This window comes from Microtus ochrogaster, chromosome 1, assembly GCF_000317375.1.
Source record: "Microtus ochrogaster isolate Prairie Vole_2 chromosome 1, MicOch1.0, whole genome shotgun sequence".
Classification (NCBI taxonomy): Eukaryota; Metazoa; Chordata; class Mammalia; order Rodentia; family Cricetidae; genus Microtus; species Microtus ochrogaster.
This window is the reverse complement of record NC_022009.1, coordinates 67,161,938-67,177,399: the sequence shown is the minus strand read 5'-3', so window position 1 is coordinate 67,177,399 and position 15,462 is coordinate 67,161,938. Positions and strand designations below refer to the sequence as shown.

At 37.5% G+C, this 15,462-nt stretch overlaps 1 protein-coding gene across 4 annotated transcripts in view; it reads right to left on the bottom strand.

Annotated features, from left to right (window-relative positions):
- Window positions 1–400: 400 nt before the first annotated feature.
- The window catches only part of Atp11b (ATPase phospholipid transporting 11B (putative)), a 95,813-nt gene continuing 80,751 nt past the window's right edge, over window positions 401–15,462 (bottom strand). The window contains exons 28-31 of one of the 4 annotated variants that reach the window (XR_003377405.1): window positions 14,267–14,432; window positions 9,863–9,988; window positions 4,070–4,200; window positions 401–1,369 (exon numbers count right to left, since the gene is read on the bottom strand). Coding sequence is in view for 3 of the 4 variants with exons in the window: in XM_005343792.3 (XP_005343849.1) it covers window positions 1,288–1,369; window positions 4,070–4,200; window positions 14,267–14,432 (379 nt within the window). In the remaining variant the exon portion in view is untranslated. Of the gene's footprint in view, window positions 1,370–4,069; window positions 4,201–9,862; window positions 9,989–12,387; window positions 12,474–14,266; window positions 14,433–15,462 lie in introns of those variants that run through there. The other 3 variants (XM_026782240.1, XM_026782243.1, XM_005343792.3) reach the window with 3 other exon arrangements.

Here is a 15,462-nt window from a genome sequence, read left to right as displayed (position 1 = left end):
GATAGAAATCTGCAAACTAAAATTTGAGATTCAAGAAATTAAGAATAATATGTCTGATTAATCATCCATAGCATACTAATTTATTGCTGATAAAATTCATTTTTTGCTGACAAAATTTAGCATCTTATACTTTGTTTTATTTTTATTCAACAACCATACCATACAATGAGAATGTAAGCATAATTCACTTTAGTGTGGCAATCTGCTTTAAATTAGATAACATACAATAACCTAAAAATAACAAGATTCTTAACAAAAATCCTTTATTCTAAAGGCTGGTTTACAGAAAATCAAGGGTAATCCTAAGTGGGACATGGAAAGATTTTATGGCTTATACTTTAATTTGTATAATTCAATGTATTTGCAAATATAAACACTGTTCAACTTGTTTTTTTTATTGATACATATGAACTTTACAACATTGTTATAAAATTATGAACAGACTCTTTGGAGAGGGAGCAGGTAATTGGGGAGGGGGTGAAATATATTAGCCAGTTGAAGCATGCAGAAGATAGGACAGATTCAGTAAATTAAATGTGAGCCAATGGTATCTATCTACCCACTACAGACTTTACAAATGTGACTACAAAAATGTTAGCAAACACCAATTTGAAGTGTAGTGAATGGCTTCACCTCTGACTTGGACGTGAGATGTCAAACTCCCTGTGCCCTTCTTAGATTAGCTTCTCTGGCTGTGTTATAGTTTTATTAAAGAAGTCTGGGGTCGGTCCAAGCTTTCAACCAATACTGAAGAAGACAATGGTTAGAAATGTGTTCTCCATATTTGCTGTGACTTAAGAAGCACAAATGAATTAACTACACAGGTCACTGAAGGACCAAATTCCTTAATATTCACATCAACTTTTCCCATGAAAAGCTTCAAATATAATCTAATAAAAAAAATAGAGTTCTCAAGGCAAATCTTTAGCATAATTTACAGAAGCAGATTTAAATAGAAGAGTCCCAAACCATACTAATCCTAAAAATACACACACCCAGGAGTTACCCTTTTCTTCTATCTTGATATTATAGTGGCTCCAGCAAAGGCTATAATGCCACCAGAAGTCCCTTGAGTGGAAGGGACAAACCAAACAAAGAGACTGGAAGTATCTCTTTATTTCCAAATTTTAGTAAGCTCACATTCAAATGAAAGAGAATGAAGAAGGCCTGTTTCCTGCGGAACTCCAAGAAGCTCTCAACTCCTCCAGAGATTTCAGACAGTAACTTCAGAGCCAGTGTGGCCTCTTATAGAATGACCCTAAGTCTGAGGACAGGGGAAGTTGTCCTTCAACAAGTAGATGAGTCCATTGGGGAGAGAGTCAAGATGCTCCTGTCATTGGTATAGAAAGGATCCGATGCACTCCACAACCTTAAAGTAACAACAAGAGAAAAGTTTGGCTCACCATACCCACGGTTAGTTGAAAACAAACAAACAACAAACCAGAACCTAAAATGTGGAAACAAAATACAATTTAAATTCTAAAATAATCACCGATTTATTTCTAAATGCTAAAGAGTTCTTCAAACTAGCACTGAACCCTACTCTAGATTATACAAATGCTGAGAAAAATTATGCTGTTTAGTTAGCTATCATACAGAAATTAGCCCAAATCTACACATTCACTTTCAGCACATTTCTATAGGTAGTAAACATAAGGCGCTTTTGAAATCTTAGTAACTCAGTACGTAGTAAGTATACTATTAAGAATTTGCCGGGCGATAGTGGCGCACGCCTTTAATCCCAGCACTAGGGAGGCAGAGGCAGGTGGATCTCTGTGAGTTTGAGACCAGCCTGGTCTACAGAGCTAGTTCCAGGACAGACTCCAAAGCCACAGAGAAACCCTGTCTCGAAACAAAACAAAACAAAACAAAAAAAAGAATTTATACACATCCAGGTGCTAGAGAGATGAATGCTGGGGAACTGATAAAGGGTCTGCAATACAAACACAAGAACTTAAGTTTGGAACCCCAGCAACTATATAAAAAGCCGAGCATGGCTGTGGGAGCCTGTGATGCCAGCACTGGGCAGAGATAAGCAGGTTCCACAGGCTCACTGGTGAGCAGCCCTGGCAAACTGTGGGTACTGGGTTCAGTCGTGACCGCCTCAATAAACACTGGGAGGACAACTGCAGGAGGCACTGACATCTACCTCCGGGTTCACATTGACTTTCTCCACGGAAAGCTTCAAATAATAAAAGTCTAATAAAAAATAGGTTTCTCAAGGCAAATCTTTTTTTTAAATTATTTATTTATTATGTATACAATATTCTGTCTCCATGTATGCCTGCAGGCCAGAAGAGGGCACCAGACCTCATTACAGATGGTTGTGAGCCACCATGGGGTTGCTGGGAATCTTTAGCGGAAAAATTTACAGAAGCAGACTTAAATAGGAGAGTCTCAAACCACACTAATCCTAAAAATACACATACCCAGGAGTTACTCCAGTTACCCCTTTGTCTGTCTGTCTGTCTGTCTGTCTGTCTGTCTCTCTCTCTCTCTCTCTCACACACACACACATAGCAAAAAGTAAAAAAAAAAAAAGCAGCAACAAAACCCCATACATTCAGTTTTACTGAAAATCAAGTCAGCTTATATTTTGACATTACAGAAAAAAAAAAAACATTACCTACTAAAAAGCCTAAGAATGAAGCATTCATATTATTGGTCACTTTTGGGTATAAATTCTACTCTAAGGATTTCAGCTTAATCAGCCTGAATGTCATAAATGGTTAGCATCAGAAGACACCTGTAGATTCGTTACTAATCTGAAGAAATAACTACTGGCTGACTGTCAAGGCCTTAGGCTAAGCAATTAAATATATAATATTCACTTGCAGATGTCACTTTGAATTAGCTGGAATTAACCTAAGATGAAGTAAAAACTCCACAAACAATCTGCCATGCTTAAAACACATGCCCTTAGCCCAAGGACAGTATCAAAATTACCAAGTAATTTTATAAAAACCGAAAGCGTGTAACTTTAAACACACAGCATGCACCTCCTGCCAGGGTCTCCACCTCCCCTAGACAGGGTTAAAGCTAGAAGTCCTGACTCGTTTGTATCCAGCATTTTGTTTCCTAATGACTGACTCTGTATATAACTTAAGCCTAAGTCAGTGACTGACAGAAAGTAAGCAGAGTGGGGACTAACAGTAGTCTCATCTTCATGGTATTTAGAGAAGCCTGGGACCCTCACCTTGACTTAAGGAGAGTCTTGTTTACAACTCTCTCAAACACTGAGAACTCAAGCGGGCAGATATTAGGCAGCCAACAATTAGAAAGTAAATAAAAGTGAGAAAATGAATATGTCTCACTGAGTATATGGGAAACAGTATCCCTTTAATTCTAACTGCCTACACTCCAATGAAGTAGAATGTCCAATTCTAATCTGCAAGACGCTAGCATTTGTTTTTCCTCTTTTCAAACACTGCTTACAGAGAAAAATTATCAGGCAATGTATCTTTTGTTTTTCATCTTTTCAAAGCACACGTGCACTCACTTTAACAAAATATTAAACACCTGAAACATCTAGGAACTAATAACCTCTTCCTTTCCCTTACCCCCCCTTCCAGGTCCAACAACATGTTAGGCAAGTGCTTTGAAATTAACTATACCCTATCCCTCTATTACTTTTGAATTTTGACACAAGGTCTCTCTAAGTCATCTAGGAAGGCCTTGAATTTGCAATCCTTCTGCCCCAGCCTCCCAAGTGCTAGGATTACCAGTGTATACTACTATGATGGTTAGTATTAAACCTTGATCCTCTGGAAGAGCAACCAGTACTCTCAACCACAGACCCATCTCTCCAGCCCTGAGATTCTTATTGCAATAAGAAAGTTGCCAAATATTTTGTTCTTTGAAAGAGAATAATACTTTCATAACACTTATAGAACATGTCTTCCATATCAGGTTCTGGTAGAGTTGTCAGAGGTGTTCCAGGCCCGGAAATAAGTTTACCCTGTTTCGCTGGGTAAAGCCAGTGGGCTCACTGCTATCTGCAGCTACAAGTCTTTCTGTCCTTTTACAGGACACTCATCTGCAACAAAGGCCATGCAGTGAAATGTCGCACCTGCTGATATGGTTGGGACTACACCTTCCTATGACTCGCTCCAGCATTCTTCCAACAGACGTGCACGGGGTCTCTCCTGGGAAACAGCACATGGAGTCCAAGCACTTGACACCTGAATGTGCTTCAGCAAGCTGCAGAAGAACATAAGTTAGTTATTTGTAGATCTGGACTTCACAAAACCATTATGAAATCAGAACAAGCATTTCAAACAAAGTGACTGATACAAACATACATGGCTTACTACAATATGGAAAGTACAGAATTCTTTGGTGTACACTCATACATTTAAACATTTAAAAGCCTTGTGTCCTAATCAGAAACCCAGTTAAATAATGGTATAAAGATGAGTAGATAGGTGTTTAAGTCTGTATAAATTTATTATTTTGTCACTTAATTTGCTATGGTCAATTTGGCTTATATCAACTACAACTCTAACTCATACTGCAGTTTGCTTAGGTGAAATGTTCCTGCAATTATGATTAAAGAACAAATGTCCAGCAACTGAGAACAGTGGAGTATAAACTATTGTGAAGACTGGAAATTATCTGGCAGGATGTACATCATCTGTTAAGAATAAGATCAACAATACTGTAAGAACTTCAGGAACAAATACCCAGCACACAGTGAGTCTCATCTGCCCTTTAAGGTTTTAAGCTGTGCTGAACAACTCGAAGGTGCCATCCATGCTGATTATCAAGTTATCTTTTTAGTACGGAGTAGGTGGCACATGGATTGAAATCTGTCAAGCAAGTTACTAGGACTAATAAGATTTAAAGTGGAATTTAACAAATTTATAAGATTTATATTGATTCAGGAATAAATAGGCTCAGCAAGATAATTCAACCCCATACTACTAACATTAATTAATTATTAAAATGAGGGTAAATGGTCTGACTATATGGCTGAATGAATCCCAACCCTGTTGTAGAGTATTTTTTTTTCTTCTGTTTGTTCCTTCTGTCAGGATCTCATTAGGCAGCTTGGAACTCAGTGAATAGACCAGGCTAGCCCTGATATCACAAAATCCATCTACCTCTATCTTTTGAGTGCAAATTAAAAGAACTTATTTGAATTTATTTTCCTTTATGTATACAATGTCCTCTATGAGGAAGGATAAAATAAATTTGGTCAAGTTCTCATTTACAGGGTTGGGAATCACCATGTGCCATGTGAGGCATGGTAAAAGAAGACACTGTGGAAACTCATAATGGACAGAGACACATATATGAAATGTAAATAACCTGATATTCTGAAAGCAAGCAAATGGTGGAGTCCTATAATATCCATGTATGGAGTCCCTGCTCAGTCCAAGTGGTGGGAGTAGGACAGGGTTTCCTGTTTTCCAAGTGCCTGGTCACACCCAAACCCTGGGCTCTGCTAAGCACTGAGAAAGCAAACCTCATATATTCTTTAATTAACACATTGTGGTTTAGGACTTAGTTTAATGCACTACTACTTTAATTGTGTTCTGTGCGATATTTATATAAACATTTCATTTTAAAAAGGAGAGGTGTTCCTTTGACCAAATAGGTAGCTTGAGAAACACTAACCCAACGAAGCTTCAAACAGACTTTAGAGTGTCACAAATGTGCTTAAGCCTCAGCTGGTGCAACCTAAGCCCACCAGAATGATCATGTTCTTTCTCCTCCCCCAACTCCTCAAAGATCCTCCCCACCTCCCTACCCACCCAACTTCATGTTCTCTCTCTCCTTCCCTCTTTCTCAAAAAAACAAAAAACAAAAAAACCAAAAAACAACACAACAAAAACCCAGTAGGGCAAAAAATACCAAAACAATACAAGTATACACATACACATGTACACACACACACACACAAACCATGGAATCCATTTTGTGTTGGCCAACTACTCAAGGAACTGCTCCATTACCCCCGAAATGTACCAGGAAACACTCACTACCATAGAAGTACAATAGAGGAATCCGGGTAATGCTGGCTTAGGTAACAGGTTCTCATCAGTTTAGGCTTTGCTGACTCCTGTGCTCCCACACGATCATGCTGAGGCAAAGCACTGGACTCAAGCTTCTTTCCTGATGGGAGGATGTCCCCCCTCCCCCCGCTGCCATAAGCTCCTCACCAGCTGAAGTGGGTGCTGTTCATCCTGTGGGCCTGGTTAAATGCTACTATCTCACTCCAATGGGAAGGAATCTCTCTGGATTCTGTGTACTGGTTTGCAGTATCCCTTGAATGGTAGAAACCCTGAAGGTACTGAGAAGGCACCATGGCAGTTCTGAGATGAAGCAACCCTGCACTCATCTAGTGAGGTGAGGGTGAGGGAAGGGAAAGGCAGCACAGCAGTGTGAGGCACAGTGAGACTGGCGACTCAATGCTAACCCGCAAAGACTGTCACCGGGTAGGAACCAAGTGTTTCTGACCTGGGAGAGACAGAGTTAAGAAAATTTGGAGCATATTTAATCACAAGCATAGCAGCATTTTTATCACAGGCTTAACAGTATTGGTACTAGAAGGAAAGGCTATTTAAAAAAAAAACCTAAAACTTGATCTTTGGCACTTTATTTAGGAAGTACCGAGCTATCCCAAGAACTGGAGAGGAAGGGTCTTGTCTGGAACTCCAAGTTTAATGTCCTACATTTTGCTCATAGCTGCTATTCAGCCAACTGACAAAGACTCCCCGAAAGTCACAGCCACAGGCCACTTGCATGCTAGTGTCCATCTATGTGCAATATAACGTTTGAATTTGTATCTGGCTTTAGGAATCTGTCCTACATCACATAAACCTATGGCCAAATGTTAAATCCTACACATCCAAGAGAGCAAGTGTTTCAAAACTAGTATATATAATGCCCTTTTCAGGTTATCTAGTGAAAGAAATAAAAGCACCCTCCAAAGAAACAAAACAAACAGTAACGAGAAAAATTCAGGTGCATTGTAAACACTGAATACTGCACAGCTCTCCAGAAAGCCCTCCCCAGCAAACCACCATGCTTTATCACTTTGCTAGAGGGACATCACCTATCTCCATATCCAGGAAGAGCTCAGGGGAGAACCTAGAGTTACAACAGCCAGTAGTTCATTCAATGTATAATGTAATATATATAATATATATATTACGATTTATGGAATCACAAAAATTAATGGTGTGAGATCTCATCTGGTTGCACCAAGAATAAGCTCTGAGTATAGCAGACATCTGATCATTAATTAGTAGGTCACACTCTTTTGTTACACCTGATTCCAGGTTCCTAGGCAACATCCCTTGACTTCACCCCACGGATGCTCAACATGGCTATGGCTGCCTAGTGAAAAATATCCATTTTTACAGATTTTGACTTCTGATATAAATTCTGACTTATTATCCTTGTTTCCACATCAATGGAATTAATATATATATATATGTATAAACAAGCAACATATATATGTATATATACATATATATCTATATGTACCTTGTCTAGACTTAAGGTTTGTTTTTAGAGAAATGTTCTCTTTTTGATGTGAAATCAGATAAAAAAATTATTGCTGAATTTCAAATTTTGTTAAAAATCACAAATTTTCTTAAAAAAAACCAAGAGCGTTCTCTTTTCATAAGAGAGCTGGCAATCTTATTCCAAAACTCCTGGATCCAGAACCTGTTTCCAGCTTACAGTTTCCTTAGTCACCCTTCAGTTCTCCCCTCTAAGTGAAACAAACAACTCCAAAATGATAAAGCTTTGAAAGACATTTACAACATAAATGAAATATCTCCACATTGTCTTGGGAGCTTTCTAGAGAGGTATTTCTATACATGTTGCCTCATTTCAACACAAAAATAAGTATATAATTAAAAACTACATTGACTGGGAGCTGAGGAGAGAGCACAGCAGGCAAAGAGTTTGCTGTGCAAGCATGAAGACTGCACTAGAGCCCCAGCGCCCACAGAAATGTCCTGGGGGCAGCAGCTTGTCTGTAACTACAGCACTGCAATGTGGACAAGGGCGCCTTTTCCTAGAGTAAGCTGGCTGGCTAAATCAGTTGAAACAGATAAAATTGAGAGAGAGAGAGAGACAGACAGGGAGAGAGAGAGACAGACAGACAGACAGACCCACCCACCCTGCTGAATAAAGTAGAGACAGACTGAGGATAATCACCAGGATTGACGTGGGTCCTCCACACACGAACATGCCTAAACACCCCCAGACACATGCACACATACTCCACATATGCACACACACAATATGCAAAAATATAAAAAAACTGTATTATTATATAAACATTTTAATAACTGACTAATACTAATTTCAGAGGAAACTAATACTAGTTTCAGAGGAGACTGGAGAGCTCTTTTATATATATAGTATGTTTATTCAACTCGTTCTTTAACAATATATGCTGGGAATTTAGGTTAATGGAGAGCATCAGTATTTGTTAAACATTAAAATTCCCCAATATAATGGAAAGAGTAAGTTCATATCTTAGGTTAAAAGGAGAAACTTGACTTATAAATTCCAGGGTCTCACGGATCCCAGGCTGATCTTGAACTCTTTCCTGACCCTTCTGACTCCACATCCTAAGTGTTAAGACTGAAGTACATGTCACCACGCCCAGTTTATGCAGTGGTGGGACTGTGCTCAAGGCTTTGTGCAGGCTAGGCAAGCACTCTACCAACTGAGCTACATCTTCAGTCACCTAACTATAATCTCTTGAAACATAACAAAGTGAAAATTTAGAATTCTTTTAAATTTCTTCTGAATTACTACTGCTACTGGTACTATTACTGATTGAGAACCAATTAACTGCCCTCACTGAGGGCTATTTGATAAAGGAATTTCACTTTAAGTCTCATGGAATAATTCATATTTTTCAAATTACTGTATATGCTCCTTGATCAGATTTATATTCTAAGTGGCTTTGTCTTCAGGTTTCTTGATTTGCTTATTCTAGATGAGCTACAGTATCTTCTTAAACAGAAATCACAATAAAATGACAACTAAGGAAAAAGAGAATGACTGGTGTAGTATTTATAAGTACTACAAACCAAAATGTTCATATCCTAATTATACCTAGAAGTAGCTTGGATTTATTGTTCAAAAGAGGAGCAAATTATTCCCATAAAAATCAATACTTTTAAGATTTATTTATTTCATATGAGTGTTTTGCCTGCATCTATGTATGTGTGTGTACCATGTATATGTCTAGGGATGGTTGTGAGTCACCATGTGGGTGCTAGGGACCAAACCTAGGTCCTCTGCAAGAACAGCAAGTGTTCTTAACCACTGAGCCATCTGCAGCCCCAACAATTAATGTTTCTATAGAGATACAACTAGGAAAATATATGGAAAGACACCTCTGTTAAATGCCAGTTAATGGAAAGCCAGTCACTCAGTCTAAGCACACTTGCTCATTTGATTATTCAACTCCAAGAGAGGAGGACTTCAGTAATTCAGTGTCTCTATTAAAATGTATACAAATTACACAATTACATCTTCAAAGGAGGTAATGATTTCAAAATGATGAGGTATGACATACTTTCAAAAGAAGTGGAAAGGAATAACTTCTGGACTGAGATAACAGGCTGTGAAAACACCGTACTATGACAGAATCTGAAGTGAAGTGTGATTTATCACTGTAGATCCCAAGAAACATGAATAAGAAATTCAGGATAAACATGAAAAATGAAGGGATACAAACAAGGAAAAGAACTAAGCCAAAACAACAGAAGAGGACCAGGGAAAAATCAGTACAGTGGAATGGAAATGTGATGCCCATTCTCCACGGCATACCCCAAACATGAGAATACAGTATAGGAGTCCCCAAGAAGGCCCAACAAAGTACTACCTAGTGCACGCAACAACTGTCCTGCTGGCTGCAAGCCTCAGCTAACAGGTGCCTACTGTCCTCCCCTCTGTGCTGGCTTTCAGCAAATTCATATGCTGAGCCGACTGAACCCTTATCTTCTTCCATCTAGAAGGACAGAAAAGCAGTAAGTCTTATATTCAGAATAATACTCTCACAGCAGTTTAAAATCAAAGCAGTAGGTTGGTCTACAATCTGTGGGGCACAGACGTAAGTTCACACAACAGCACAGTTACTGTCACAGGACAGAGAGAGCCAAGGAGCTTCTTGGAGAATATAGCAAAGCATACCATATAAAGACAGTGCAAAGCTCTGAGAAGCACACAGCCTAGTAAAAGCCAAGTTTCTTTTGGTTAAATTCTATTGCTTCTGTAAAACTCAGTGTCACCAAGACTTAGCATTTGTTTTCTTATCTGCACTCTCATTAGGTCACTGCTCTACTTTTAACTGGACTGGAGAGCAGAAGGGTCACATGACCATAAACAGCAGCTGTAGAAAGAGGCATAATTTACTTGTTAATAAAATTAAGTTGAAATATTTCTTTAGGGAATGTCACCTTACAAACATAGATTTAATTTTTTTTATGTGTATGAGTGTTTTGCTTGCATGTATGATGAGGCCGGTGCCTGTGGAGCCAGAAGAGGGTGTTGGATCCCCTGGAACTAGAGTTACAAATAGTTGAAACACCAGGTGAGTGCTGGGTACTGAACCCATGTCCTCTGAAAGAACAGCCATTGCTCTTAACCACTGAGCCCTCTTGATATCAAGCCTAGCAAAGGTCAACTTGTTTCTGTCTGGATTTGGCTGAGAACAGTATCTTCTTATTGTTTTTCTTTGCTGCTGATTTGAAGTGAACAGTATAAAACATCCACGTGCTCTGTAACGATCCTAGACTCCTAGGAAGGGGAGCATGCAGAGATGCGCATACTGCAACACACTAGAAGGAGCAGAGTGTGGCACCAGCGCTCAGGCTAGCTGTGAGGAGAGCAGTAGATTCTTCTTCAGTGACATCTCACCCAAAGGTCCTGTTTTCATGGCAATCTTTCCGAGGAATGTTAATGTTACTAGTTCATTACAATATTATAATACCTGGGGTCTCATTGCATTTTGCTTTTCTCATTCTTTTATGTCTAGTATTGCTTTTTAAAAAAGGGGTTGTTTTAAGACAAAATATGTAAAACTACAAATTCACAACAATATGATTAATCACAGTGTAAGTTATCATCCTTTAACAAGAGCTGGCCTATGTTCTTTAAATATAATAAACGCTTCTATTGGCAGGTCTTTAATATAAGATAGATAGCCATTGATTATAGAAAATTAGCTATTCAAAAAAGTGAGGGATACATATTTGCCTCAACCAAAAGTAAAAATCAAACCTTCATTATAGATTTTGTAAACATAAAAAATGATTTACCATTCATTTGCTATACATAATTATTGTAGCTATCATTCAAAGAAAAATATCTGAAAAAATTTAAAAGTAGGAATAAAAACACAAAAAGGTTAGTAAAACTTTAAAACACCTTTTAAATTATAAACTCATATCACCTGACAGTTAAATGGTCTTATATCAAAGCTATTCATTTGATCAAGTGAATACACACAAATTAGAACTTTTGAGAATAAAAAATAATTTAAAATACACATAATTGTCAGACTGGTGGCATATGCTTTTAATCCCAGCATTCACAAAGCTGAGACAGGTACATCTCTGTGAGTTTGAAGCCAGCCTGGTGTACATAATGAGTTCTAGTACAGCCAGACACCCTGTTTCAAAACAAACAAAAAGCAAACAAACATATTTTTTTTTGACATTTTATAATACCAAAAGTTCTAGGATTTCAGCTTGCATTTCCTTCTATCAAAAGACATCTTGAGGCTAGTTTTTTTTTTTTTTGTAAACTTCCAAATTGGCATGGCTGTGGAGGTAAGAGTTAAATATAAGATATAAAATATATATTTCAACTTATAGATGCATTAAAGAACAGCCAAGATGTAAGATACTTATGTAGTCACTGTAGTATACAAAGACACACACACACACACACACACACACACACACACGTATTTATATTACAGATTAAGGCAAGACAAAAACATAGGCAACTCTTACAAGTTATTACAACTTAGGTTTAAACTTCGTGATGACTTTTTAAGTACCCGACATGCAGGAGCACACGCATGACTATGACAACATGCAGGAGCATACACGCATGACTATGACAAGCAGAAGCATTAGAATTATGCTAGAAAAAATAGGTGTGACATATGTAACAAGGTACAGTTCTCTGTCCTTATGTTTAATTTCCATCTGAATTTTCTTTTTGAAGAAGAATGAATGTCATTTTAAAATTTTAATATATGTATTAATTAAGGTCAAATTAGAGACAGAGCTGTGCTAACAAAAGTACTTGATTCTTTATTGATGCATCTGCCCATCTTTTGAATATTATTTAATTGACCTTTGCATGCATAAGGGTTACAAGGATCTACTCCTACTCTACCTAAGTTTGCTCAGCTGATTCCTTGCCCTCGACAAAGGCTGCAGTGCGATGAACTCGTCACTTAAAGCAACTGTGTTGGAGTACATCTATAAGTGGACAGAAAAGGGATGGGACACACACAAGTCAGTGAGCTGTATTCATCATCTGGGAGACAGACACAGGACAAGCTTTGTAAATACCAAACACCTGTTCCCACGAGAGCAGAAAATATGCATGGTATGCACACAACTGGTATTGTAGAATGCATGCCTTAAAAAAAATTCTTATTCTGAAGAAAAAAGCACTTAGAATAAATGCTGGCAGCCCTCCCTTTGATGTGACTTTTCTTGTTATATCTGATAAGCAATGAGGCATCTGACAACTTAGTAGCCATTTCTGCATCATTTGAAATCAGAAGGGACAGTAGAAGCTGAAGTGAATACTGCTTACAGGAAAGGAGTAATATCACATTTGTGATATAAATGACATTTACTGTCACAGCATAAAAAGAGAAGAAAAAACACAAAATGACAGCAACAGGCTAGAAGACCCATGAATAGAAGTAAAACTTTCCTTCCTTTGCCCAAATGAGAACAACCAGAAAATCTCATTTATCATTGGATACTAATTTATATAGAAAAAAGGGAAAATTATTCTGACTTCACATATGATAAAATAATTTAGTGTAAATTCCCTTTTTAATAAATTTTAACTTATGTTAAAATAAATATATAGAATATTAACATAAGTAATATCATACCTTTTGGATCAGTAGGCAATCCCTATGAAAATACACTTGAAACTTTCAAACCATAGAAGAATTTAGGACAAATGCAAATAAATGTTACTATGTTGTTACTCAACCTTTTGGGGAAATATACTATAGATTACAGGGTGAGACAAATTATCCTCCATAAAAATCTAGAAAAGTGGAGCTGGAGCAAAGGTTAAGCGCACACACTTCTCATGCTGAGAAGCTGAGTTCAGTTCCCAGCACTCACTCTGGGTAGTTCACAACCACCTGGAACTCCATCTCTAGGAGATCCAACTCTCTCTTCTGGCCTCCATTGGCACCTGAGATCATGTGCGCATACCCCCATACATATACATACAATTGAAAATTAAAAACAAAATCTTTAATTTGAAAAGCCTAAAAACTACAATAAAAATTTTAAAGTAATACTTTGATTATATTTATGTCTAAAGATTAAAAATAAGATAAATCCTTCAGATATAGATTTAAATAACATATTGTAGAATGGAATTCTGTCCCTGCTCATGCACATATACACACAGGCAGACACAAAATCATGTAACTTTTCTCAGCACCATTCAGAAATCAGTATGACAGAGTAATATCTCATCCTCACCATTTTATACTGCACCAAATACACATTCACTAGAATTATATTGCCAAACTAAGAAAATGATAAGTAAATGCTGAAGTGACCAATGGAACCATTTCTTTAGCACTTATTGTGCTTAAATATACTTTCATTTAATCTTCACTGCAGAGGAAATGAAGGATATTTCTATCATAATTTCACTAATGGTACTGGTCCCCAAATATCATATCCCTAAGCATTACCATATTTAATGTCTGCTGGAGTTTAAGGACATGCTAGACACCTTAGCCGTAGCTAGCCGATGTAATACCGTGGCATTTGAAGTGGATTTAGTACTATGATCATCTGGACATAACTTGATAGTTTGGTAGTTAAATTATAATTACTAGCAGCCATAAAAATTAATAGAAAAAAATAAGAAAAAATTAAAACAACAGACTTAAAACTACTGGAGATGCTTTGCTATAGGAAGAGGTGTTTTCCAACAGAAGCACTCTGTAATTGTAGTTACAGTGCTTTGTTCCCACAGGAGTACTGAGTATGAAAGTGCGTACCTGTGCCGTTTCTGTACTTGTTGGATGAAGGTGTCGGTCAAACACTTTCTTCACAACATCAAGGAACAGACAAGTAACAACCATGAGGAGTATGGCAAACCACACCGGTCCACTTGACAGGAGCTGAATAAATACAAAGTACATATTCTGGGAGCCCAAAAATGGCCTGCAAAGAAAGATAGTAGACTCATTAAAAGCAAACACTGGCTATGCATAGTATCACATGCCAGTATTCTAAACACATGCAAGAGTAGGCAGAACCCTGGGTTTGAGGCCTACACACAGTGAGATGTTGTGTTAGAAACAAACAAGTGAAATAAAAATTTAACAAGTTAAATCAAGACATCAGCAAAACTTAAATAACTGAAAGTAACAATTTTAAGAGTGCCAGGAAAATTTTCTAAATTGAAACTGGAAAACTTAAATAAACTAATGAAATATAGACTGGATTAAAATGTAAAATCCAGTTTAATTATTTTTAACAATTATAATTTTTATTAATAGGGGAATGGCAAGCTATTAACTAGATCTCCCTAGATTCCTGGCAAGTTATAGAAGGAATAATGAAGACTAGACTGACGTAGACTACAGAAGTAATGCGTGAGGAAATACTTTCTACTGACTACAAAGGAAACACCGGGACAGGTAAAGCGCTCGCTGTGCAATACTGACAACCTGAACTCTCCTGGAACCCAGGAAAGGTAAAACATGAGAACTGGTGCTGCAGAGTTGTCCTCTGATGTCCACATGGCTGTCATGACAACACCGGTGACCACTACCACCACCACCCTCCTGATTATCCAAATCTCAGACTGAATGCTAAGTTTTTCTTTAAACACACAGAGATGCTACATCATGGTATTATAAAGGTATCCTTTTTGGGTTTTTGTATATATCAACTTCTAGAGACTATAGGGAATATAGAAACAATTAGGGCAAGGTTTACAGACAAACAATATGCATACGTGTGCTCTTTTATGACCCTTTTATGGAAGGTAATGATCAGTCAATTCAAGTTGTTTGATCTTACCTTTAAAAAGTTTTGCCTGGTAAGTGGACCTAAGGTATAATAGACACATGTAATGTATATGCTTTCCAAAAGAAAGGTACCAGTTGACCATCACTTACCAAAAAATCTTAGAGAAGCATAATTGTTAATCTTTCAAAAAGCCTACTAATGATCTACATTTAATGAA